At 38.9% G+C, this 27,256-nt stretch overlaps 1 protein-coding gene across 4 annotated transcripts in view; it reads left to right on the plus strand.

Moving 5' to 3' along the window:
* The window catches only part of ASXL3 (ASXL transcriptional regulator 3), a 126,969-nt gene extending 103,632 nt beyond the window's left edge, over positions 1 to 23,337 (plus strand). For 3 of the 4 annotated variants that reach the window (XM_036404805.1, XM_036404815.1, XM_036404825.1), the window contains 4 exons: positions 3,922 to 4,018; positions 4,489 to 4,594; positions 10,333 to 12,271; positions 14,690 to 23,337. In XM_036404805.1, the coding sequence (XP_036260698.1) occupies positions 3,922 to 4,018; positions 4,489 to 4,594; positions 10,333 to 12,271; positions 14,690 to 18,370 (5,823 nt within the window). In that variant the 3' untranslated portion in view covers positions 18,371 to 23,337. Of the gene's footprint in view, positions 1 to 3,921; positions 4,019 to 4,474; positions 4,595 to 10,332; positions 12,272 to 14,689 lie in introns of those variants that run through there. The other variant, XM_054514846.1, reaches the window with a different exon arrangement.
* The last annotated feature ends 3,919 nt before the right edge of the window (positions 23,338 to 27,256 follow it).

Here is a 27,256-nt window from a genome sequence, read left to right on the forward strand (position 1 = left end):
CACTTTAACTTATTGATTCAGGTGAAAAAGCATTCTCCAAGTGAAGTATGAAAATATTTCAATGGAGATTGTTAGCTAACATTATAAAAGGATGACCTCTTAGTCCTTCAAAGTTTAAGAGAGCATAAGAGATGTTAGCCTGATTTCACATGACGTGGGTATTGAGAAAAAGCATAAAAAATCTTTTTTAGTTTTGTTGTTTCTGAGGGACTTCTTCAAAACAACTAGACATAAAATTACTTGTGTTTTGTCTGTTCCAACTTGTTCAAACTCTTTTTCACTGTAGAAATCTTTAAATGAACTGAAAATGGCTAAACGATTGAACTTTTTGTTAACTTAGTTTGGGTGGCGGCATCTGCTTTCTGCATAGTGCTTTATTCTTTCTATAACATTTTCAAAAATTCTGTTTCATTTGCTTTATATCTTTAGCCATTATGAGTTTCTTTAACATTTTTGTCCTCATCCTTTTCTCTTTGAGCTTTTTCTGGTTGAATAAATCCTTCCTGTTCCGTTCCCAGCAAATGTTTTCTTTGATCTCAAATTCCTAAGCAAGTTGGACGAAGTCACTGGGGCTGCAAAACTCTCTATTTCTTCCATTTTTAACATTAGTATCCATATGTGTACCAAGTCTAGATAATGATGATGTCTACTTTCATACATCCCTCTACAATATTTAAGCCTGAAATTATTCTTTCATGTCACGTTAAAATAGATCATTGTAAGCTTCTCCTCCAATTAATAAGTGTGTTTCCACGTTCTGTACCATTAGATGTTCTTGTGTTTAGATTTTGGTTGTTCTAGCTACATAACTCTTCCATGAATTATGTGGACCCATGAACACAGGTCTCTGGAAAGGCCCTCCCCTGCCAGTTAGTCAGTGGCAATGACTACCATGCAGTCAGTCAGTGACTTCATGTTTAGTTTGTTGTTCTTACATTTCTTAACCTAAACATCTTTAACATCGTCTTTTCAGTCTTGTGGACATAGTTCCCCAGTATTTCTAAGCTTCTGCGGTTCGTTCCTAAAGTGGGCAGTGAAGTGTGCATCTGGTTTTTTATACAGTTTACAAATGGACTGTTATTCCTTTGTTAGTTGACCTATAATATTTTTTCTTCTTAGGTAATCAAATAATTCTCCCTTTTTGCTATTCTTTTGGGAGTTTGTTTCCCCTTCCCTTTTTTTTCTTTTACAGATACTTACTACTTGGCATTTTTTTCTGGTCCACAAGAACTAATGACCTTTACTCATGACCTTGCTAACTCTTTCTGTTCTGAGGTTCCAGCCTGTGCTTTTTTCTCAGGTGAACTAGATCAGGTGAATTCGTTTGGACCCTTTCCTAGCATTTAGCTTGGGGTTCACAGTTTCTTTTTGAAATTTTGTTAAGAAATTTGCACCCAGAAACTTGGCATTTTTTTTCTGAAGTATATTAGCCAACAAAAATAAAAGGTGGGGTAACTCTTCCTGCAAAGCTTGATTTTTCTCCTGTCCTTACAACAACAGGGTTACAATGAAGCTAATACTGTTCTTCTTGTATTCACATGGTAATATAACTTGGCAGTCTTTATAATGCTTTTCATTTATGCAGTCTGGTGAAATAGCTCAATCACACTTGGCTGCAGTTTCAAATTATGTTTAATGCAATCTGATAGTGGATTGCTGCTGACAAGTGGCAATCTCTTTCCACCTATTGTGGTACATTCCAGCTTTGCATGAAATCTAATAGAGGTGTGACCTTAGAATAAGTTGGATAATTTTGCTCATTTAACAGAAAGTTATTGTCCACAAATCATTACTTTCCTATGAGATCTTTGCATGTGGCTGGTGATATGGCTACACTGTTTGTCATCAGATGAGCCATGGAGTTTCAGGAGGTCCATACCTTTGATCCTGCAGTTTAAAGTGGTCAAAAATTATTCAAATTTAATGTCTGTATGACTATTTTTTGCAAAACACTGCCAGGCTTAGAAAAAAAAATCTTGAATTTAATGAAGATTGGAGTAGAACATATGTTGGCAAGTGAGTGTTTCCATTTCATCTCCTTTTATGTTGAAACTTAAGGTAGCTTCAACACCTTTCTTAGAGGAACAAAGAGATGTTTGTTTAGTAAGTTGTGATTCTTTTCTTTGTGACATTGCATCTCACCTTTCTAGAAAATTGTGTAAGTGCTGGTTTTGACCCTATACTGGTTTGTTTGTTCAGGTGCAAGAGGGACTGGTATTTAGAAATCCCTCTTTAATGTATTAATTGTGCAATTTAAGTACTTCTGGCAAAATTCATTCGTGCAGGAAGAAGATAATGTGTCATAGTAGTTTGATTTATACAATAAGTACATGCTCTTTATCACCTTTCTCACCTCACTGGTTTTATTATCTTGCTGCTTCTGCTGCATGTTTCACTGTATCTTTCAGTTTTCCTCTAGTTTCAGCGTTAGTCATAGCCTACCTGTAATTAATATGCATGTGTTCCATAACCCACATCATGAGATGTATAGAAACCTTACATATCCAACCCACTTAAACCCAACTTCTATGACATGTTGGCAAAACAATGCCATGTAGCAGGAAAGCATAGGCAGCAGTTCTGTAAGTTCGTATCCTGTGAGGAACTCTACCACACACATATTACTTTCTTACTATAATGAAATGCCTTTAGCAATGCCTGTTTATCAGAGTCCATGCTAATTGCTGTTTCTCTGGCTACTACTTCACATCTTTCTGCTTTACTCCTCTGAGATAATTGTGGGACAGGATGTCGGCTAGGCAATGAGTAAATTAACAAAGACTTCTTGAAATAGGGCCTCTATTATCAGTGAAATATAAAGCTCAATGAGGTAACTGCATCGAAATATCATTCAGTGTTTCTGGCATGCCTGTGCCTTTCTGGGTCTTGTTTGAAACAGGCACTGAGAACTAGGGGATATTACTTAGCTAAATCATCTGCTAATATGCTGGAAAACATTCTGGATTTCACTGCTAGATTACAAATAGCGTTGTCAAACATTTATCTCTTACTTACCTGGCAGGATGTAAAATAGTGAGAGTGCTTGTTCTAGCAACATTACCTCTACTGCTGTTTCCCTTCTTCTTAATTTGCTACTTTTTTTTTTTACTGTCTATTTATTATGCTAGTGGTGATACCCACTGCTAACTTGTTTCATATAATTACTTTATTCAATTATTAGAATTCTTTTGGAAACAGAAATATCCTCACAAGCCTGAAAATATACACTAAGTTTTGTGGTAAAAGACAGCTCAATAGTTGGATTGCTTTTAAAAAATATTGTAGAAAATACTGTGATTAAGACTTTTAATGTTGTCTTATCATTGCATATTTGACAGATGTAGAAAATACAAATAATTCTAATGTTCTTCTACAGATTTTACTTTTTGATGCCTATAAAATTATGAGTAGAGCTGTTTTCAGTTTCAGTGATGAGTTTATATCAGTTTCTTTTGTTAAGAAATGCCTGTCATCCACTCTGGCCAATACAGCTTATTAGCTAACATGAGTATTAGTTTATTTAGAAACACCAAAGTTACTGTCTTCATTGCATTTAATTAATTTGTTTTGTACCGTATTATAGGCAGATGCACAAGTACAATAATGATCTTGATTTTTGATTGCGTACAATGCCTCTAGACACAGTCTCAAGGCAGGGCTGTGATTAAAGCACATCAATCAGTTGCAAACTGAGTTATCATCAGTAACACTTATGACTGAAGAGAGCACATTGATGCTGGATTGGTTCAGTCCCATGTACAGTAACGACTAGCATGAAAATGCTGTTTTAGTAGTAGTCATTTTGTGTTCTTCCCACTGCCTACACTTCCCCCATTTCCCCTAATTGAAACTGTGTTTTGATGTGATCTTAGCTGGCGCTGTTTCTGACACTGTCTTCTGCTACCACGGCTTATTTTCTAGATGGGGAGCGATGGAGTTTTGCGCCTCAGTAGCTCCGCTCTAAATAACGAGTTCTTCGCGTACGCGGCGCAAGGGTGGAAACAGCGACTGGCAGAAGGTAACTCTCTGCTTGCTCTCAGGTCTGCCCAAGGTTAATTGTTTTTATGAAGAATGTCTCTTTTTTCTACATTTGAGAAATACTTTTAGAATAGAAACTGTAATAGACCAGTAATTCAGCAAAAGAGAAATTGCTGATTCCATTTTGAATTTGGAGTACGTTTTTGCAGCTTGCTGTGGCAGCTTATTTTGACAGTTAAAAAAAAAAAAACCAAGTATTTTCATCACTGTCAGCCTTGGAAACATGAATGCATGCAACTAAACCCTGCCAATATACCCTTGAAATACTGATGGTATATGATGAATTAAATCTCTATATCACCCTTTTGGTTTTCATTAATTTCATTTGGCATTGCTGGATGATTGTATCAGAAATCACTGTATGTCATAATTGTATTTGCAATTTATAATTATCCGTATTAAATTAATCCTTGACAACTTTTATTCAATATGTTAGTATTTGTTTTTTAGGAGAATTTACACCAGAAATGCAGTTGCGCATCAGACAAGAGATTGAAAAGGAAAAGAAAACAGAACCTTGGAAAGAAAAATTCTTTGAAAGGTTTTATGGTGAAAAGTAAGTACTGAAGCAAATAAAAGGATTTTTTTATATTTTCTTTTAGGAGGAAATGAAAATATAATTCTATGCTTCACATAGCACGGTCATATGCTGTAAAACTTAATAAAGCAGTTATCAAGAGCAGTCATTCTCCAATATAAGAAGTTGTGGGTAGAATTATAGTCGTGTGTCTGCACTTGCATTACAATTGCATTTTTAAAGAGTCATAAGTCATCCATAATAATTCATTCCAAAGAGAGCTTAAGACACAAGCATGGGAATATTTTTAATTATCTTTTAAAAGATAGCATTAGGGCAATTCCTCCCTCCTGCAAACTATAAATACAGATGAGAAGACCAGTAGCAATATTTCTGTAATATGCTTTAATTTGTTTTATATTTTCTAAGCTATTGCAAAGTTACTGAAATCAAATACTTTTTGATTTTTTTAATGAGATGTCCCATTGGCCTGAGAAGAATATATAACATAGAAAAAATGTTAGCTAGAGACAAATGAAAGTGACAATGACTACTTTAATTTTAGAAGTGAGATGGAAAGAATAAATAAACACTTTTAACTGACTAAAATTAAATATAGTATCACTCCAGGTGCACAACTGGAGTGAGTCAGCACAATTTCATTGATGATGATGATGATACAGCAATGGCATTCTTCAGCAGCTGAGGATTCAGTGTTTATCTTCATTTGTTTAAAAAAATTTAAGGAGATTCATATCTTCTTAAAATCCAAGAATTTTCCTTTTAGAAATTATTTTAAAAGCCAATTCATCAATACTTAGAATTATATCTCTGTTTTCAAAAATACTAAGAATTTATTATAAAGTATAAACTAGCTATTTAGCAATTACTGATTTTTTCTTTTTATTTTAAAGTATTTTTAATTATATTGCAGAACCACAGAGAGGTAAGGTTGGAAGAGACCACAGTCACTCATCTGGTCCAAGATTCCTGCTCAAACAGGGTCATCCTAGAGCACATGGCAGAGGACTTTATTCAGGCTGCTTTCCAGTGAGGAAGAATCCACACTCTCTGGGAAATCCATTCCAGTGCTCAGTCACTGCATAGTGAAGTTCTTCCTCACATTCAGGTGGAATTTCCTGTGCCTCAGTTTCTGCCCATTGCTTCTTGTCCTGTTGCCTGGTGCCACCAAGTAGAGCCTGGCCCCATCCTCTTGACATTCTCCCTTTAGGCACTTACAGAAATTGATGAGGTCTCTTTTCAGTTGCCTCTTCTCTAGGCTGAACAGGCCCAGCTCCCTCAGCCTGTCCTGAGATGCTCCAGCCCCTAATCATCTTTGTTGCCCTCCCCTGGACCATCTCTAGAAGCTCCATGTCTCTCTTGTGCCAAGGAGCCAGAGCTGGATACAGCACCCCACCTGTGGCCTCACCAGGGCACAGCAGAGAGGCAGAAGCACCTCCCCAACCTGCTGGAATGCTCTTTGTAATGCTTCCAGAATACCCATGGCCACTCATTGTCCACCAGGACCCCATGTCCTTCTCTGCAGAGCTGCTTCCCCGTAGGTCAGCCCCCAGCCTGTGCTGGTGCCAGAGTTATTCCTCCCCAGATGCAGGACCCTGCCCATCTCTCCCACCTGTCAGGGCCCTTCTCAAGGGCTGCACAGGCTCTAGTGTATTGGCCACTCGTCCCAGCTTTGTGCTGTCAGTGAACTTGCTGAGGAGGCATCTACCCCTTCATCCAAGTCATTGATGAGTAAGTTAAACAGTATCAGGCCCAGAATTGAACCTTGGGAGACACCACTAGTGATGGGCCTCCAAATACTGCCCTGTGCCACTGATTACAACCTGCTGGGATCTGCCATTCAGTCAGTTCTCAATCTATCTCACTGTCTACTCAATCAAATGTATGTGTTTTACATAGCAGAAAAAATGTTAAATGGGAACCATCATTACATAAATTGTCTTAGTTTTGCTGTCAGATGTTTTTCACTTAAGAAATCCAGAGGACAGGGAACCCTTCATATAACTGATTATCTTAAAGATTGACTAAAATGTTCCTGCAGTAACAGTACTACTTCTCACAATCAGGTGTCTTGGACCACTGGGAAATGTAGTGAAAATGAGGCAAGAAATGGACAGATCCATTTTAGTATTTTATTTTGTGCACCATTGCTAGATGCTTTCCCCCCAGTGTTTTTTCTACAGCACCTTATCTTTACATATAATGGAAATTCTAGGCTCTTAATATGTCAGACTGTCTTATTGTAAAGTGCTTAATTTCTTAGTAAACAACTTTGAGACTTCAGTTTAGTCCAGATATTGATCCTTTTAGTATCAAAAAATACTAGTTAGGTTTTCAGATAAAGAACATAATGGCTTTTCATTATGCGTGTCAATAGAAGAGTTGGTGACTAACCTTTCATGGAGGAAAGGGCTGTGTAAGATCCTGGTATAGGGCTTCCACAAGAAGTAGAAGTTTATTAACAGCAATGCAGGAGTTCTTCAGTCAAAAATTGCTGTCACATGCGCAGAGAATGATGCTCATAATTCTGCAGAGCCAGCAGTCCTGCTGTGCTGGCTGAATGCTGGATATCCTGGTGCTTGGCAGATAATTGCTCAGTCTGTGATGATACATGTCATTTGGTTTCATAGGTTTCTGACATCAACATTGTTATGCAAAATGTCATATTCCACATCATTTCCATTTTGACTGAAGTATTGAATCTGGTCCTCCCTGCCCTATCCCCTGCTTGCACTGTTTCACTTGCATTCTTCTGCTTGGCTGTTATGTAGGCAGATGTACTTTGCTGACTTAAATACTTTTCCTCATTGTTTACTCACTGAATGGTAGCTTTTGCTGTAGCTTCCACCTTGTGTTGGTTCATGGGGCAGTCCTGTGCTGAGGCAAGAGCTGGACTCAGTGATCTTGTGGATCCTTTTCCACTCAGGATATGCTGCGGCTCCGTGATTCTCTTGCCTTCTTTCACTTTGGTTTTTAAACTAGCTTTCAGTATGATTGGGCTGTGTCTCTTTTCAGCCATGTTGGTTTGACTGAACTAGCAGAATTTGTAAGCTTCTCCAAGCTGTTTCTTACATGCACTGTCTGCAAAATGAATCTGTCTTGCAGGCTAACTTGCTCACTTTGCAGAGTAGCATTTTTGCTCTGACTTCAGTGAATTTGATCTTTTAATATCCCATAAGTAAATTCAAGTTTCACCTTCTACTTAGGGAAGGACTATTAATAGATGCAGAATCTCTGTAAGCATTTTTATGCACTCCACAGTTGATAGCAATCAAAGACTTTAGGGTGCTTTTTCCCTGTTAGCTCTCAGCATTGCATCTTGTGTTTGCTCTTTTCTGTACCCAGGCTGTTTATCGTGGCACTGTCAGTTGCAGTTTACTTCCATCCATTTTTGTTCTTTTTCCACTTCCTCATATTTGTTCATTTTTCCTCTCTCTGACTTTTTTCAAAATACAAAGCATTATTCTGCAGTCACTTATCTAGGATCAGCTGATGCATGTTGATAGAAATCCACATTCTTCTGGCTTGTTGCCCCAAGATTGCAAGGGTTATACTCTATTATGTCAATATATTATCTCTTTTCTCACTTTTGAGAGTTACATGTCAGGATAGTACTATCAGCTAGATCAAAGCTTTAATTTTGGGTAAACCTCCTCCAAATTTTATTGCTGATTTAATCCTTTTCTTACTTTGGTTCTTCCCCCCCACCCCCCCGGCCAGTACTATTTATCACAGCACTAGAATATCAGCATTCATATATCTTTGAGTAGCTTTTTGATTTTTTTTTACTGGATGACTGAGTGCCCTTACTTTACCAGTTGAATCCTGTCCTTAGCACTTTCATTGAAATCTGCTTGCTGCTGCACTCATATTTTTGTGCTGTTTTGCAAACTTTGGGTGTCTTTTTCTCTAAGGGAGAAGACAGATCAGCTGTTTATTTTGCAATCTGAGATTGCCTTAAACATGCTGATCTTGAGCCTTCTTCTTTAGAAAGCCTTTTTCTTCAGTTTCTTCTTCAACATGGTAGTATTTCCAATATTGAAAAAAATGATTCAAATTCAGTACATGTTCTGCTGGCCTTAATCTGCTTTATCTTATTTCACTTACAGTTCTTTATCTTCAATATGTTACAAGAATGTGTGTATTTGTGTAGTGTCCTTGTGACAGTTTCATTCACCTTTATTCTGTCCTTAATTCCTTTGCTGATTTTCAATCCATGAAGATAACCATCAAGCAGTATCTTTTCGTGATGTAAACCAGCTAGAGAAAATAGACCATTGATTCAGTTTTCAGTAATGGAGTGGATTTTTTTCCCCTTCCCATTTTCCTGAGATAATTTTGGTTCTTTAACACAAGGAATTTTAGAGGAAGTTACTCACCAAAACCCTGGTAAACTAAACTTTACTCACCTAAACTTACAACCTGAACTTAGACCACATGGGGAACTTATAGTCTATACAGAACAAAGGCACATCTTCTGAAGTGCATTCAGTGTGGGAATTGTGAATTTGCTGCTCTGAATTGCTCTCTAGAGGATCCTTCCTCAGCATATTGATGGCAAAGGGAGACTTTGTTCATTATTAGTGTCTAGTAGTAGGCAATACTAATAATTAAGAGTGCTTTTTGGGATGCCAGTTCCAGGCTGGGTTGGTTTGGGGTTTTTTTCTTGGGTTTACAGCTCTCACTATAATACATGTGTTCAGTGTTTTTAAAATGCACAACCACAGATTTTGGTTTTTTGTGTGTTCTGTACTTTCATCTGAATAGGGCTTTCTAGCTCTGTATCCTCTGGCTACCCACTGATAAGCAATTTTGCTTCCATAGCTACTGAATATCTTTTATGCTTGCTTGTTTCCATTTTATTCTTTATTTTCTGATTAAATGATAACAGAGATCTGTTTAGCAGATTAGAAGATCCTTAAGACCATGAAATTTCTTTTAAGGCCTCCCACCAAGCTTTTGTGCATTTTCTACTATTATGGAATTGCTGAGACATAAAGTCTGCTTGGAAAATCTTCCTAAAGGTGCTGAGCGTCTGTACTCCCACTGGCCTTAGAAGGAAATGAGGATGTTAGAGCACATACATTTTTCAAAACAACCTTTTTTTTTCATCTCTTGGCTTTAGTTTTGTTTTGGGGGGTTTTTGATGTTTTAGTTCTGCTGATGTAATAAAACTTTATTTAAACTAGAATTTTCAGGATCAAAGATGAGAAAATCTTCAGAAGCATGCATAGTATACATGGTTCCTTTGCACTTCATCCCTAAGAATGAATGCATAGGTTGTAAATATGTATCTTTTAGCTCCTTAAGAATGTTGAACTTCTTTCATATTGTCAGCTATGTTAACCCTAAAAGCAGGCAGAAGAGGGAAAAAGGGATTTCCTTTACAACTGCTCCCACTATGAGATGATGCAGTTGTGCGTTTCTTCTGCAATGGATGCTCAACCAGTGTTGCAATATTGTGCTGATATTTAAAAAAAAAAAAAACAAAACGACAAACCAGGAATGTAGACAGAGAGGTTACTTATATTAAAAATATTAATGGCTTTTAACACTTGTAAGGAAGTCTCAGTAGTTAGGTTTCCAAAATACATAAAACTGTATATAAATTAGTTAGCCACCACTTAAGCAAGCCACTATTGTAAACTTGAAAATATGTATTTTTTGGAAATAAAAAATGTAGGTGAAAAAGGTTAGCCTATTCCCTTATCCTTAATGTGATGGAAATATCTATTTTAATTTCTGTTTTTCTTTAGGTTGGGAATGTCAAGAGGAGAATCAAAGAAGCTCACTGCAGTGCAGAACAATGATGAAGATGAAAGCAATTCTTTGTGCAGATCTTCTGGCACACCTGGTCCTTCTAAGCAAGCAACCTTTGAGGATCAAGAGGAGAAAGGTGCTAAAGTTCAAGCTTTACCAGAGAGAGATTATAGTCCATCTCGTTGTAGTATGGAGCAGGTTCCTGTCAAGGATCTAACAGCAGATTCTGAGGATATACTGATACCTGAAGAATCAGTAATTCAGGAAGAAATTGCTGAAGAGGTCGAGACAAGCATTTGTGAATGCCAGGAGGAGAATCATAAGCCAGAACATGAGTTTTCTGAGGAGTCTGTAAGTCCAGCTGGCACAAATGAGGAAACAGAGGCAGTACAGCTTGCAGACAGCACTGAGTCCTGTGTCATGATGAATGATGTAACTGATACTGGATCTCGCATTGAAATTAAAGTAGAGTTGAAGTCAGAATGCCCTCAGGAGGAGATGTCAGTTGTGATAGATCAGCTGGAGGATTGCATATCACCAGCACGATCAGCTTCATCCACAAACTCTGTCAGCGGTACAGCTGAGAAGGATTCTGAGTCTGCAAAAGACCTAATTGTGCCAGAAATGCAAAGTGCTGCTCTGGAAGGCTCCTTGTTCACTGGTGGAGGCATTGCAGTGGATATGGAGCTTCATAGTGACCCTGAGGAGCAGTTGTCTGAGAATGCTTGTATTTCTGAAACTTCCTTTTCCTCTGGAAGTCCAGAAGTTTGTATTGCCTCTCCTGGAGGAGACACTCAGTCGACTTCAGAGGAGCCCTGTACTCCAGCATCTCTTGAAACAGCTTGCTCATCTGAAGTGTCCAGTTCTGAAAATATTGAAGGTGATATTCAGCAGAAGGCCAGTGATGAAAACTTGAACACACCCTTAATGTCGGAAATCTCTCCGATGTCCACCTCACCTGTAACCTCAGAAGCATCTTTGATGTCAAATTTACCTTTAACATCAGAGGCATCACCAGCTTCTAATTTACCTTTAACATCAGAAACATCTCCAATGTCTGATTTGCCTTTAACATCAGAAACATCTTCAGTATCATCTGTTCTTCTAACTTCTGAAACATTTGTGACAAGTAGTTTGCCTCTTCCATCAGAGATATCTCCAGTTTCTAATTCCCCAAGCAGTGAAAGACTTACTCTGCAACAAAGGAAATCACCTTTGTTGGAGGACTCCCTTCCCACTCTGAAAGAAGAAAGCTCTGTCATTCCTAAGGTGGTTCAAGAAGAGAATCTTGTTCAGCCAAAACAACTTCAGAGTGCCCCTGAAAATATGAAAGTTGGTCCACTAACAATTATACCTGATACTTCAGTATTGGAAGAGTCCCAAAGCAAAAACCTCAGTCATCAGCCATGTAAGACACATTCTGAAATTGAGAAATCCTACATTGCATCTATCCCAGAACACACTCCTCCAGAGGTGATCAAAAATAAAAATCACAGTGTTCAGCAAAGAGGTGACAAGAAAGTTACACTCTTGCCCTCAGAGGTGTCTGTCTTATCAGAAGGATCACTTGGCAAAAATATCGAATTGCTTCCATCAAAGGCACACGATAAACTATATACCTCATCTCTAGAGAAAGCTGCATTCTCTGAAGTGTGCAGAAGTAAATCTCACAAGCTAACAGGCAGCACCCAAAGTCGTCTAGAGAGTTCACATTCTTCCAAGTCTTTAGAATCCACAAAATCACCAGAAGCAAGAAATGAAAGTAGAGACCCAGAGATCCCAAAGAGGAAAACAGCAGAACAGCACGGTTTTGGAATCTGTAAAGAGAAGAGAGCTAGAATAGATGATGACCTGCCTAATCGTAGTGCTTCTTCAACAAGTCCATCTGATAAAGAACAGCCGCCCAGAGAGGAACCCCGAGTTCCACCCCTTAAGGTAAAGTAATGAATGAACAGGGTGGCCTGGAAACAAAATGTTTATTATGTTCCTCTGTGAACTGCATACGAGCACAGTACATGGTATATTTTTTGGGGATGTATAAGGGTTGTTAGTACTGGTGGTTTTGCTTTACTATTACATTTCCACCATGCCAAATTACTTCTGATACAGATATATCTACACTTGTTCAGTAGGGGTCTTTGCTAAAAGATTGATTTTGTTTGTGGCAGAGCTCTCCAGGATCCATTGGTTTAATCCAATTCAAGATCTTCCCCACCACTCACATGCAGCACTTGTTTTTCTAATTTTGTGCTTGTTCCCATCTGTATTTTGTGCTTGTTCTTCTGTGGATGTCTTTTCCAGCAAGCATGACTAATAAATGTTATCATAACCAGTACTTAAAAAACAACCAACACCTTAATCCAGCAAGAGAACCAAGAGCCAGAGTAGTTGAAGATCCTTTTGCAAGCCCAAGACTTGGGGTAGGCTGAAATATAAGATATCCCTGTAGAATTAACTGGAAACAGCTGGAAACAGACCTATCGGGGGAAGTATCTGATATATATATATATATATATATATATATATATATATATATATATATATATATATATATATATATCTTTGTTATTGCCAAAGCAAAGGGTAAAAAAATAACACCACCTAAGCAAGCACTTGTATGTGTATTATTCTGCTATGTAAGAAAGTATATTTCAGTTGAAAAGGGTTTTTTTCATAACAGAGAGTTCTGTAGATTCAGTTATATATAGGCTTAGTGTTTTGAGCCTTTTAATTTCATACTTGATGACATCAGCCAAGTTTAAGATCCAATTTACTGTATTTAAGCCATTGACTTTGCAATACTAGTTCCTGATTATTCAAAAATGCCCTTTTCTGCATTTATTTTTAACTTCTGCAGTCACTGAACATTGTTAATATGGTCAGGAGGGCAAATAGACTAATAGGCTTTAATCACTAGTGCAGAAGCATATTTCAGATAATTTATTTTTAAGAGCAGTGATGCAATTGGAAGTTAGCCCCATTCTGAGTTTAGTGATATTCTTTCATATTTGGAAGGTTCTATCTAGCCTAATAAATTCTAATAACTCTCTAAGCATAAAGAAAATAGATCACTAGGGAATAAAGAAAGGTCATTACTATAATAAAAAAAAATAACCAACTACTTAGAGCTCTAGGAGTTCTGGTAATGCAAAGTGGAAACTGAAGAGAGTTGCTGCTGAAACTGACAGCAGAATGTTTTGAAGAATTGTGAGCAGTCAATTCCAGTATGCTTTTTGTGTAAAAAAATTTGGCTCTTGTATCATCTCACCAACAAACCCCTATCATTTGTAATTAAAGGAGGAAAAAAGAACCCAGTTCTGTAAGTCATTCTGTTGTATGGCTGTCACTTCCCATCATATCTTATGACTACTTTTTATACAAATACTACCTAGTTTTCTACTCAATTCCTTTCAGAAGATAAGTCATAGCATTAACCACTAAGTCCTATTGCTAGAGACAGCCAGTAGACATATGTCCATTTTAAGAAATTGAATTTTTTTTCCAACCTTGGGGTATCCTGAGAGAGTGTATGAGTTACAAAGTGGTTCCAGGATTCTTAATCCTGAAAAACTATATGCCTAATTGGAAACATCCTAATAATTCCAGTGATTTTACAGGTTATTGTTTTGCTTAAAGTGCTAGGTATTTAAATTTTTAATATTTGTGAGTTTACTATTTATAATCTTGAGGATTTAATTTTTGAAGTGCAGTAATGTAAGAGTTATCCAGGGATGTACTTAAAGTGAGTCTCTTAAAAATGCAAGTGAGGAAAGAAAAGGCATATCCTTTAGTGATTTACTTTTTTTACACCTCTTAAATCCTCCATCGTGGAAGCTGGAAAACAGGCTCAGTGGAGATACCACTACATCCTGTCTAATGGCAAGATTTGTTGCCTGGTTTATGAGCAAAACACAGGCTTAATCACTGGTGACCAAGGAGAAGAGCACTACATGATTGTTACTTTTTCACATGTTTGCAGGAAGGGGTTGCTTGCAAGTTCTTGTCCAGTATCACTGCACAAGGTTTGCTGATCATCTCAGGTAGATGCACTGAATATAAAACAGGTCTGACAAATTGTATCTGATAAGCATCATGTTGTCATCCAGCTCAATCTTTCTTCCTGTCAAAAGGATCAGTGTGAGTAGGCTAATGCAGGTGTCAGTTATTCACGCTGGAGGATGATAAAATATTGAAACATAAATATCATTAAGTTTTAGCAGGTTTTTGTCCACCTGCATTGAACAGTAATTCCTTTCATTACCTTCCTCTGACCCTTAAAGAGACAGCTGGTTATTTAAGTGAGTTGATGATCTCATTAAAATTTACTGGGTTTTTTTCTTTTTCTTCCTTTAGATCCAGCTTTCAAAAATTGGACCACCTTTTATCATCAAGAGCCAGCCTGTTTCTAAACCAGAACCTCGAGTTTCCCCAAGTACATCAGTCAGCAGTGGGAGAAACACTGGGGCTAGAACTCTGGCAGATATCAAAGCAAGAGCTCAGCAAGCAAGAGCCCAAAGAGAAGCTGCGGCTGCAGCGGCCGTGGCAGCAGCTGCCAGCATAGTCTCTGGTGCAATGGGGACCCCATGCGAAGGTGGGAAGACAAGAACGCTGGCACACATCAAGGAGCAAACAAAGGCCAAGCTATTTGCAAAGCATCAAGCCAGAGCTCATTTACTCCAGACTAATAAAGAATCAAAGTCACAGTTCAGCTCAAAGGAAAGTAGTACCTCATCTCTGGAGATACCAACGACTACTGACACGAAGATTGAAGGTTCTACTGGTGTCATTATAGTTAATCCTAACTGCAGGTCCCCTAGCAACAAGTCTTCTCATCACCGTGAGACCACCACTTTGTTGCAGCAGTCCCTTAACACAGCTACGTTACCAGAAACTGCTGCTGAGATACCTGTGCACAGTTCTGATGAAAATATACCTGTGCCACAATTGTGTGAGAAAATTATTTCATCTACCTCTACTGAAAGTAACAGTGTGCCAGTGCTTTATAATAAAAGTTCAGTCTCTGTGTGTGTTTGCAGCACTGCTATGTCTGGAGCAATTAAAGAACTTTCTTTTGCAAGTTCTGTTGATAAATCCTCTGTGTTAATGTCTGTTGACAGCGCAAACACAGCAATTTCAGCCTGTAATATGAATATGCTGAAAACCATCCAAGGGGCTGATACTCCATGCATAACTGTTGGACCAAAATGTATTGATAACAGTAATGCACCGGTCTCCATAGACAACACAGTCTTATCAAACACCATCGATGACAAAAGGTTGCCAGTACCCAGTAGTAATGTGAATACCGTGGTCTCCGGTCATTATGCCACTGTGCCAGCTTCATCTATTGCAAGTAACTTGCCAAACCATCTCTCTGGTAGTTCTGTACTGATTCCCCCAGTGGGGGCTACCAATAGATTTCCTTCTGATAAGATAGCCATAACCAGGTGTAGCGAGCAGAGCACTGTCTCCATCCACACTACTGTCAGGTCAGCTTTAAGTTGCAGTGAGGCCCTTGCAGCAGCAGATTCTGTTGCAAGGCCACCTATCGCAATGTTTACTGGTAACATGGTGACAATAAACTCTTATGATAACGCTACTAAATTGAATGCTGATCTCTTAGAAAAAAGCTCTGGAGCACGAAGCCGAATGGATCTCTCTGGTAAATCTCATCCACTGAGCTTTACACAAACTGCCGTGAATAGGTCTATACCTTGTAAAGTCATTGTTGACCACACTACAAACCAGAATTCCAGTCTGTCACTTTCTTCTTCTATTGAAAACACAGAGAACAGCATTGACCTGCAGAGCAGAACTGTAAGGACAGAAGCTGCCTTACAAAGTATAGCTTGTCCTCAGGTGTCTGTCATAAGCAGGCCTGAAGTGGTTGCTAATGAAAACCTTGAGCACAGTTCCAGCTTTATCACCATTACAGCAAAACAAGACAGCAAAAACTTGCAGGCAGGTTGTTCAAGTCTTCGAGAAGTGCCTCTTGCTCCTCAAGATAAATTAATTGAGGCGGTTACTACCAGCCAAGGCTTTGCTGAGCAACTAAGAGGTCCTTCAGCACTGAAAAATGAAGCCAATGCTGCCTGTGCCAATCAGTACAACACCAACAATAGAATTTGTTGGCGTGATGAGGAGGCAATGAATACAGACCAGCCGGTGGTCAGCCATCTTACCTCTGGTAAGCATAAGGAATACACAGAGCAAAACTGCTTGAAAAATGTCAAAAGTGAACCTTCCAGTTACACACAAATTTCAGAACTGCAATCCAGGAGTCTTTTGACAAGCATTGCTGTTCCTGTTAAACTGGAAACTAATGAGACTGACAAGTGCTTCAGGATGGACACCGAGGATTTTACAGGACCTGAAATGCCTGCCCAGAGTGCAGAAATAGCCACGAGTGTGCAGCCACCGCAGACCTCCAAGACATCCATCGCGGACTCCATGGAAGACTCCCTGTCCCTGACAACAGAAACCCTAAAGAGAGTTACGAGTGCCGGGGGCTCCAGCTGTCGCTTGTCGTCAGTGGAGGCCAACAACCCCTTAGTGACACAGTTACTGCAAGGCAATCTGCCTTTAGAAAAAGTGCTGCCGCAGCCCAGATCAGGAGCCAAACTAGAAATTAACAGGCTTCCCTTGCCTTTGCAAACTACCTCAGTATGTAAAACAGTAGTGGCTGAGAGAAATATCGTTGAACATGCTTCCAACTCTCCTAATCCAGATGGTAAAGGATATACAGCAGGCAGCATAGCCCCGCTACAAATCAGAAAGCGTGAAAACCATCCGAAAAAGAGGATGGCCAGGACTATAGGGGAACATGCTCAAATTAAATGTGAGCCTGGGAAGGTGTCAATGGACACAGATGTTAAAGTGGCTCCTTGTGTAATTAGTTCCAGCATGAATCAGCTAGGGCATGGACAGCCATTTAAGCAGGAGTGGCTTAACAAACACGCCATTCAGAGCCGGATCGCTCACAGCCCAGAGATCAAGCAGCAGAAGAGACCGTTGCCTTCATGCAGTTTCCAGCAGAGCTTATTTCACATTGATAAAAATGGCAGCTTTCACGCAGAAGCCAGTACCTCACATAGACAGCATTTTTACCAAATGTCCATGGCTGCGAGAGGCCCCATTCCTACGGCAGCTTTGTTGCAAACTACTTCAAAAGGCCCACCTGGCTGCAACTCATTTGCTTTTAGCAGACACCTGGAACAGAAGGGTTTGGGAGACGTGAATATTTCTACAGCAGCTCACCAGCTGAGGCTAGGAAGTGTGTTTTCCCCTAATATTCAAATTAAGGAAGGTGATGACATTGCCAGTGCCTCTCAAACTCTGCAGAGTAAAACATTAACGCATCCCCCTGCTCCCCCTCCGCCCCTGCCACCTCCTCCCCCTCCTCACCCAAATGCAGAAGTCCCCTCTGATCAAAAACAACCGACAGTTACTATGGAAACCACTAAAAGACTTAGTTGGCCTCAGCCAGCAAGCATCTGTAGCAATATAAAATCTGAACCTATTTCTTTTGAGGAAGGTTTAAGCAGCAGCTGCGAACTGGGCATGAAACAAGCTTCCTATGATCAGAACGAAGTGAAAGAACAGTTAAAAGCGTTTGCATTAAAAAATGCAGACTTCTCTTCCTATTTACTTTCTGAGCCACAGAAGCCTTTTACCCAACTTGCTGCTCAGAAAATACAGACGCAGCACCCACAGCAGCAGCAGCAGCAGCAGCAGCTCTGTGGAAATTATCCAACAATACACTTTGGTAGCACAAGTTTCAAAAGGGCGGCATCTGCAATTGAAAAATCGATTGGGATTTTAGGAAGTGGTTCAAACACTGCCACAGGCCTGTCTAGCCAGAACGCGCAGATCCCGGTTCAGAAATTTGCTGACAGCAGCAACGCTGACGAGCTGGAACTGAAATGCTCCTGCAGGCTGAAAGCCATGATCGTGTGCAAAGGCTGCGGAGCTTTCTGTCATGATGACTGCATAGGGCCTTCCAAACTGTGTGTAGCTTGTCTGGTGGTGCGGTAGGAGCTCAGTCAAAGATGCAGTATCCCTTATAAACATGGGAGAGCAGGACAAAGGAACAGAGAAATTGGAACAGTTTAGGCCACTAATGGTTTGCAATTAGTGGATTGATTTTTTTTAACTTTTTGTTGTTGTTGTTTATTTGGTTTTTTGTTTTGCTTTTTTTCTCCAACATGGTGCTTTCAGAAATTAGTTATTCTGCCTGAGTGCCATTTTCTGGGAAGAAGAGGAGACCTGTAGAAGTAGTTTAAAAAAAAGATAGCCTTGTTACTGAGGCACCTATGAGCTCTCTTGCTGTGCTAAAAAGAAAGAAAATGCATTAATGCATGTAATTCATAGCTTCTATTTATTTGCACAAAGTGCAGCACATTTTTTCTCCACTGTTTGATATTTGATATGAGCTGCAGGTTAAAGATCAGTGGAAGAATAGCACTGTAAGAAGTGGAGTAACTATGCAGAATGAATAACACACTGAATAGCAGCTGGTGTGAGTAGGGTAGTGGCAAGGTGTGGGGTGCCGACCATTGTAGATTCTAAGTCAGTTTGCAGTCTTTTTGCTGACAAGATTGTTTTCTTCAATTGACTTTCACTATCTAGGGCTAAAATGTAGTCACTTCACCTAACAAAAGAAATTTTAAAAAGGAATTTAGATGGTTAGAGAAGTTTCCTTATGTGCCTGCCAGGGACTGTGGAACTCAAATCTTACTCATCATCTCTTCTTTGTTGATTCCTTAAGAAAGATTTGTGGTGAGTTAGCAGGACCAACACTGGAAACACATTGGCGAGTCTGGAGAAGGTAACTTCTCTGCTGGAGATTAGAAATCTCTTTTCTCTTCCTGTTGCTCACTCAAATGGTCTTTATTTGTATTTGTCTCTCTAATCTGTCCACTAGGTTTGTCAGTCCCAAATATATACAAAAATAAGGTCAGACATAGGTCATTGGTTCTCGAGGTTGTAGTCTTTTTGTGGCCTAAAAATGATGTATTCTTCTGATGAATGAATAAGGAAAGATTTTAATTGCATATTGGTTGAATGTTAGCTTATCATTTTTTTCCTCTTATGTGAGTTACTCTATTTAAATAACATCTGAGAGTTTTGCCATTTAAAGTAGTTCTTAGAAGTACTTACAACACTGACTTTTTTTCTCTCAAAGAAAGTCAGACCCCTTCTAGAAATTTGGAAGCGAAGTGTATTTTTAAAAGGGATACTGCATCTTTAAAGTAACCTTCAGTAGTTATCCAGTACTGTATTTACATTCAGGACTATAGCTGCATTCCAGATGTGCTAGCCACCATAACAGCAGAAAAGAAAAATGGTGATTTTGGAGTCCTATTCACCTAAAAGGAAAATATTATAAAGGGATAAAGCACATGTAGTTGCTGGGGAGATGAAAACACCTTGGGTTTTTCTTTACTCCCACTTCCAAGAACACAACATGTGGAGTTCAAGTCACCTGCCAATATGTGGTTGGGTCTGCCCAAATGTCAGCATCAAGAGAAACAGGTTTTTTTACCATCACAGTAGAACCTCACTAATCCAAAGACCTTACAGCCTGCCCAAGAAAACTGATTTTCCTTGCACAGTTTTAAGAGAGCAATGTAGTAAGAATGTGTGAGATGTAAGACTGCTTGGTTTCTTTGTGCAGTGAAGTGTTGCATTCTGAAATACCAATGTGAATGATAGAGCTACATTTAGGAAATGAAAAGTATGCTGTATTTTAGAGCATACTTTTTTTGTCTGATCTTTGTTTGTGTGCTTTTCATCAGCTGTAACTGGTCTCCCTGGCTCAGGGGCATATTAGTGAGGTTCTGCTGAAGGAAGGAACCATATTTATTTTCTTGCGGGACCATTTTCACGAACATGATAAATGCCGTTTGTTGTCTTAAAAGTGAGCTGGAATATCTACAACATACATTCCTGTCATAGGAAGCTCTATGGTGCACCTTGATGTTCTCTTTTATTGTAATTAGCAACACATCAATATTATTTTTGACACTGTGTGGTACAAAGGCCATTTGTAATAACTAACAAATTTGTTGCTGATACAATAATATTTTCTTTTTTCTATACAAAAGTGCTCCTTAATATGATGTGAACTAAGGAATGGCTTCTCAGCACTTTCAGGTCTTCTGGTAGGAAAATAAGCCAGCTAAGCAAAAACCTAAAAGTAACCAAGTGAAAATTAGCATCCACTGCTATGCCAGCTGCTGGTGAAACAGCAACTGGGCAATACTCATGAGTAAGCATGAGTGTAGTCAGTTAATATATATCAGATTCATAGTTGAGGAGCCTTTGTATTGGAATTGTATTGCATTGTATTTATACTTGGTAGAGCTAGGATCTTCTATTTAAAAAACAAAAGAGAGCAACCAGTCTTAGACTTCTATTTACCTATGTTTATATAAGCCTGCTGGGAATCCTTATTTCTAGCTCAGGTTTTCCTGTCCACAGCACATAAGTCAATATTTGTTTGTACTTGCATCTTGAAATAGTTCTTGTATTGACTGGCATAATACAGAAATAAATTCTGGCCACAGTATAGTTTTCCTTTGTTCGAAGGGTAAGGGGAGTGACTGATGTGGTAGGTCACTCATTCATGTCATGTTGTCATTTTTGTATCAGGATTGCAACTTGCATGTGTGAGGTCATGATAAAATGTATTTTAAATGGCATTAGACTGGATGGTGCTATGTTACATTATACAACTGACCAAACTCTTCCATAGTGCAGTTCCACTCCTTTCATTTTGGAGTCATTGGAGATGCACCAGGAATAAATTCAAGCAATTAGTTAGCAATGGTGGTGAAATGTTGTTACAGAATAGGTTTAGGGTATGAAAATACTCAAAAGCAACCACGGTGATGCGAGAGCCTGATTGAAAACCTTACGTGGATTTTGGTATCACACAAATGCCTAGGGAAGAGTGACCCTAGGCCTTTGGTAAGAAGACAGTCACATTTAGACATTAATTTTGAATTACTCCTTTTTTTTGTTGTTGTTTGATTGTTCAGGTTTCAGGCTCAATGTCATTGTGTTTTCTGATGACCATGCCGTTTGCACCGTGGGTTGTTAATAGTTTATGCACTGAAAAGTGGTGGAAGAATTACTTAAGAACACACTGCTCTGTGTTTGTGTGTACGTACGTATGTGTCCCAATGTCCAGCATGTATAATTTACCTTTTTTTTGTTTTTAAATCTCAAAATTTGTCCCCCTACTCCTACCCCTGGAGCAGCACTTTTGGATGAGAGGGAGAAACGCTTTTTTCTTTCCTCCCTCTTTGTTGTTTTAATTGCATACCTGTGAGATATGCAGATAACGTTAGGGCATTTGCAGTGAGTGTGTTTGTGTGTTTCTGTTCCGAAATAATTTTTCCAAGCAGAAACTCCCTTTGAAATAATGTTAAAAATAATTAAGAAATGGTGAACTGGACGCTCCCTGTTTGCATTTTATTTATCTGCTGAGATCTAGTACACGAAATAGCATTTAAAAGACAAAAATAAAGGTTGAGCCATAAAGCGAAAGGTATATTCTCTGTACTATAGGCTTTCTTCTCGAGGGTGGTGCATGTTGTCAGGGTAAGCTACAGAAGGTGCAGACGGTTTTTCAGGGCCCTGCAATTCCTTGCACAGTTTTTAAGCTGGTGCATATGGTGCTTTATAATGCAATTTCTGAAGTAAAATTACCTTATGCTGCACCCCCTTCCCCTTGTGAACACACGCACAATTTCAGAATCGTTATTGTAGCCTCTGGTTTAGCAGTTTCCCCAAGGTGTGGTGAAGTACCAGGATAAACACTCGAGATGAGCTGAGAAGTGTCACCAAAAGGGATCATTTTAGCTGACGCACATGAAGGGCCCTGCTCTGAACACTGAATGACTTCTGCAGTCTCCTGGCAGCAGCGCAGCAGCTCATCTTCCATGGCTCTGCGGAGCACTGGGGGGGAAGCAGCAAAATATTCAGTGGCTTTATCATGGACCTGTGTGGCTAAATGTTTCTGAATCTATGAAATCCTGTTGTCTTCGGTCATCATGCTTTGTCACTGTAAAACCAACGAAAAGAAAAAAAAAAGCATTTTTTAGTCTAATTTAAGGAGCTGCTTCTTTTATAGCACATAATATTTCGCTTTGTACTATATTTGATAGTTAAAGAATAATTTAGTCCGTAGAATAACTTTGTTGTATTTGTACTGTTCATGAATGTTACAAGAAAAGTGCTTTACTTTGTTGCCATAATTCTCTTGTACTGCTGTAAAATATTTTTTCTGCTTTATGGAAACTTAACTCGGTTCACATTTTCAGTACAGGGTTTTTTGTGTGTATGTAATTTTTTTTTTTTTGTCAGTATTCTGAATGTTTACATCTGTTCAACATTAGCCATTCTATGCCTTTATAGGGCAGTATTACTCCTGCAGTATAACAGCAATGTGAAATCCACTCGTACCTAACATGCATGAGAAATACAGATTTATTGGGGAGATCCCTAATGTGCATAGATACTTTTTCTATCTGCATTCAGTGAAGTAAATACCCTCCTTCAGTCCTCTACCAAAGAAAATGTTATCCCCACAGGACAAGCTCGGAAAGTGGTTCTCTGAATTTTCAGAAGGGGGTGTAGTTGGTTTCAGCACGATTGCTACAGTTTAATGCTGTTATGCTTTGCTTTGTTACCCCACCAGATGTGACTGGGTGAAACAAGCATTTTAGCAATTTTTTGTGTTTCAAGACAGTGTTTTGTTTAGAATTCAGGGATCATGCTTTCTTTAATGGTGCTGTTTGTTTTATTATTTTTTTTAAGAAAACAACCTTTTGTTGCCTACAGAAATGACCATTCACAAAACCATAAATTAAATAAAATAATTTGTCTTCATAACTTTTCTCCCTTTCCTTTCCCCCTTCCCTGTCCCTTGAAAATAACAACTTGGGCTTCAATATTAAAATATTCTGGAAAAAAAATAAAGAGATAAAATAATATTTGTCATTTGTTTATTTATTTTATGTTCAGTGCCTTAGGCAGGAGATCCTCCTTGTGCACATCCATTGTATGTACACATACAATGGGAGAGAGAAATCAGCCCTTTGTAAAGGATTTTTCAGTTACAATGATGTAAGGCACAGTTTGAATTAATTCTGATGTAATTTGAGTATTAATCATCTTATACTAGTAAAATGAAACTAGGTGTTGTATACTAAGTTGTTTAAGTAGAATAGTTTGTGGATGAAGGGGATTATCTTACTTCAGGTAGTTTATGCTGGGTGTATTTTAGTGCTTTGCCTCTGACTGCAACCCCATCCAGAACATCCTTCACAACAGCAACCATCCCAGCGTGCACTTCCCTCATTTCCCATTCCCACAGCAGAAGAAATTAAATGTCCATGGTGCATGAAAGGCAACCGGTCCAAGTTATATTCCTCAAAGCAGTTATTTCCTCAGGTCTGGAAGGCCTTTCTGAGATGGAAATTCAGTAGCCATTATATTAAAATGTAAAAAACCACTACATTTTCATCATATTAATCTGCACAGAGAGCTTTGAGTACTGATGGTGAGGGTGCAAATGTTGCAGGATGAACAACAAGCAGCATTTTCACAAGCTTGCTCGCAAATATCCTAAACACCATCTTTTTTCTAGCCTCCTGTCATTATTTCAGATGTGACACCATCTGAGGGTCTTGTTAGCAGCAGATGACAGCCCTGTCTGCCAAAATCTGTCCAAATGCAGAAATAAGGCAATATCAACCTCTGTAATTTATAATTCGCTGATCTTTTCTTCATATCCAATACCCATCTAGCAAACCCTCTCAACATCTACTGTCACGTAGATAATTTAACTTAGTTTGTTCTGGTTAGAATTGGCTATTTTTGCATGGGCCTGTGCCAAAGCAGGGACCAGCTCTGTTTCTGGCAGTAACAGCTTTTTAAAAATTATTTTATTTTTTGTCTAAGCATTGTAGTGTAAATAATTTTTTTTTAATCTGTACTAAAGATTAACGTTTGTCCTTTCCTTAATTTTAAGCCTGTAAAATAATTTTGTGCATTTTTATTCCATCCCATATTCGGTTTTTCTGAGGGGTTTTCTAAGGACCTTGCAAGTATTGCAGGGTGAATCCTTGTGATTTCTTTTGTGTCAGCGAGCCCAGCCTTAGCCTGGCGGTTCAGCCAGCAGATGGCATCAGGAGAAAACAGGCTGCTGTGCTCTCCGAGCATTCCTGTCCCCCGGCAAGAGTGCACACACAGCACGGAGAAAGCCTGCTGCGAATTCTCAGGGTTTCTACCTTCGTCTTTCCTTTAGCTGTAGTGAAAACAAGCCTTCCTTCCCCCTCCCCAGTCCTGGAACTTCGCTTTCAGTAAAAATTATGCCCTGAAGCTCACATCATCCTTTCCTGCTCTTGGCACCGTCTGAGTCGTGCAGTCTGGAATTGAAGTAATGATACACTGGAAAAAATTCTTTCCCAGGCCAGAGACACAGCTTTTTTTTTTTTTTTCCCCACCCCACAGTTTCCTTTGTTACTCGTGGATGAAGAGTGTCAGGACAAAGCTCTTTGTATGGAGGGGCTCCACAGAATATAATATGAAGGTATTAGCACAGCTTGGTGTGCAGAGGGTGTGCTGTTACTAAGCCTGGCCTTTGCTGGATGGCAGGCTTGCAGTGGAAGGACCATCAAGCATGGAATGGAATGGTTTAGGTTGGAAGGAATCTTAAAGACCAACTAGTTCCAGCTTGCCTGCCATGGGCAGGGACACCTTCCACTAGACCAGGTTGCACAAAGCCCCAAGGTCACAGGCCTGACCTTGAACACTTCCAGGAATAGGGCATCCACAGCTTCTTTGGGCAATCTGTTCCAGTATCCCACCACCTTCACAGTAGAGAATTTCCTGTTAGTATCTAATTTAAATCTACCCAAATCTAATCTAAACCTATTCAGTTAAAATCTCTTGGAGCACTACCACCTTAGAGACAGCTTTCCATGCTAAGGAAGGTAGATAGTCACATGTTACCTGCTGGTAACTGCTTGTGGAGGCAAAGTACATTATTTGTACAGTTGGATTTTTATAGAAACTGAGCTAGACATAGAAATAAAGCCACATTCAATGAGATAATTCAGGGACCTGGACATTGGCACTCTGCAAATACAGAGAAGGCACTGATAAGAGAAGCTTGTATCTCAGTTAAATGTCAGGCACTTGCTTTTAAGTATTGAAGGTTCATGCTCAGAGCTTGGGAGATGCCTCTTGATTCACCATCAGTGATGATATCAACAGTTGTTTCACATAGTCATGGGGGCAAAATATCTAGATTTTACTTTTTGGAAGCTGATGATATTGGATAAATGTGAGTTTCTATGTACAGCTCACTTTTGTGTACTGTGTCTTTTGTCCTGATTTTGTAGAGCTTGTTTCATTCATCAGTTTTATCTCCATGTCTTTCCAACAAAAACTGAAAGCTTTCTTCAAATATCTCTGGCATCCTCATGCATCTGCCAGCAGGACAGAGAATAGTTTAATATCCCACATAGAAAAAAACACATTTGGAAATACACTGATTATACTGGATAGTTGGCTTCTATTAATAAGAAATCATTGCTGTATTGAGAAAAATAAATGACTGTTGATATCAAAGTAAAGGGGAATATGTAAGGAGTTTTTTTAAATATTGATCCTTGCTGTAGTCTTATTTGCTTCTGATTCCCAACTGTTCAGATCCATTCAGCAAATCATTTTTACATTCCCCTTGATTGAGAATTCTCAGCCCAACATCTGTTGTGCAGAATCTTTGCCACTGCTGCATGCATTTCTGGCATTTAAAGGAGCAAATCTGGACAGTGGTGGAGAGACTTGTAGGCAGTGCCTCAATCTTCACTCATTTACATCTGCATTGTGCAGAATAAGATGGAGACTTTGGGAAAAATAATGGAGTAGCTGTGGAAACACAGTAACACACATTCCTCGACTTCCTTTATTGAGTGAAAATGTCCACGCCTCAGTTTTTTTTAAATGAGGGTGAGCAGGAGCTGACCTGCAGGAGTCAGAATAGACCATCATCCCAACTTCCATCCAGAAGTGAGCATTTACAGTTCAGCAGGTCCAAAGTGTCCTCAGAATATTAGGAAAACAGAACCAACAAAGATAAAACCATAGAATTTTTAAGGTTGGAAAATATCTCTAAGATCATCCAGTCCAGCTCAGTGTCAGCCTAGTTTGTCACAGGACAGAAGCATGGATGATGAGATACCATGAGACTAGGGAAAAAGAATCTTAGTTGCATTTTTGGAACAAGTGATCCTGCCAATTGATTTAATTTTTAGTATCTGCAGAATTGCAAGCATTAAGAACAACTTTTGTAGCTCTAAATTCAGAGAGAAATTGAAATATTTAAGGAAAAACAGGCCCACATCTAGTTGATAGGATAAAATTATGAAAATTCATGGTTAGATTCTTAAAAACTATGTTTGAAGGTATTTTTCTGGTTATAAAATTTAAGTTACTGTATGATCAACATTATTCTAATTGATGGGCTTTGTTTAGATTTTCTAACATAGGAATTTCACAGCATTAGTTTCTTGGTTATAGAATTGCTTGCACTGCCACACAAGTCTGTTCTTTGTTGTGTAGGACAGCTTAGAAAGTAATGCAGAAGTACATTCAGTGTCACCTATTTCAGATAAGTGCCTCATGTTTCCTAGAAAGAATTAATCTAAATTGGAGAGGAAATCTTTTTTGTCTTTTCAGCTCCTTCAAAATCAAGTGAAAGGTCAGTGAAAATAGCCATGGGATTCAAGGGAATTTGAAGGGTATTACTGGATTTGGGGAAGGTACCTTCTCCATTCTGCTTCTTCTAAACTTTTTGAGAAATAATGTCAAGACCTTTATGAAGTGTGGAGGTGACAGCAAAGA

The sequence above is a fragment of the Molothrus ater genome, chromosome 1, assembly GCF_012460135.2.
Source record: "Molothrus ater isolate BHLD 08-10-18 breed brown headed cowbird chromosome 1, BPBGC_Mater_1.1, whole genome shotgun sequence".
In the NCBI taxonomy this organism is placed as follows: domain Eukaryota; kingdom Metazoa; phylum Chordata; class Aves; order Passeriformes; family Icteridae; genus Molothrus; species Molothrus ater.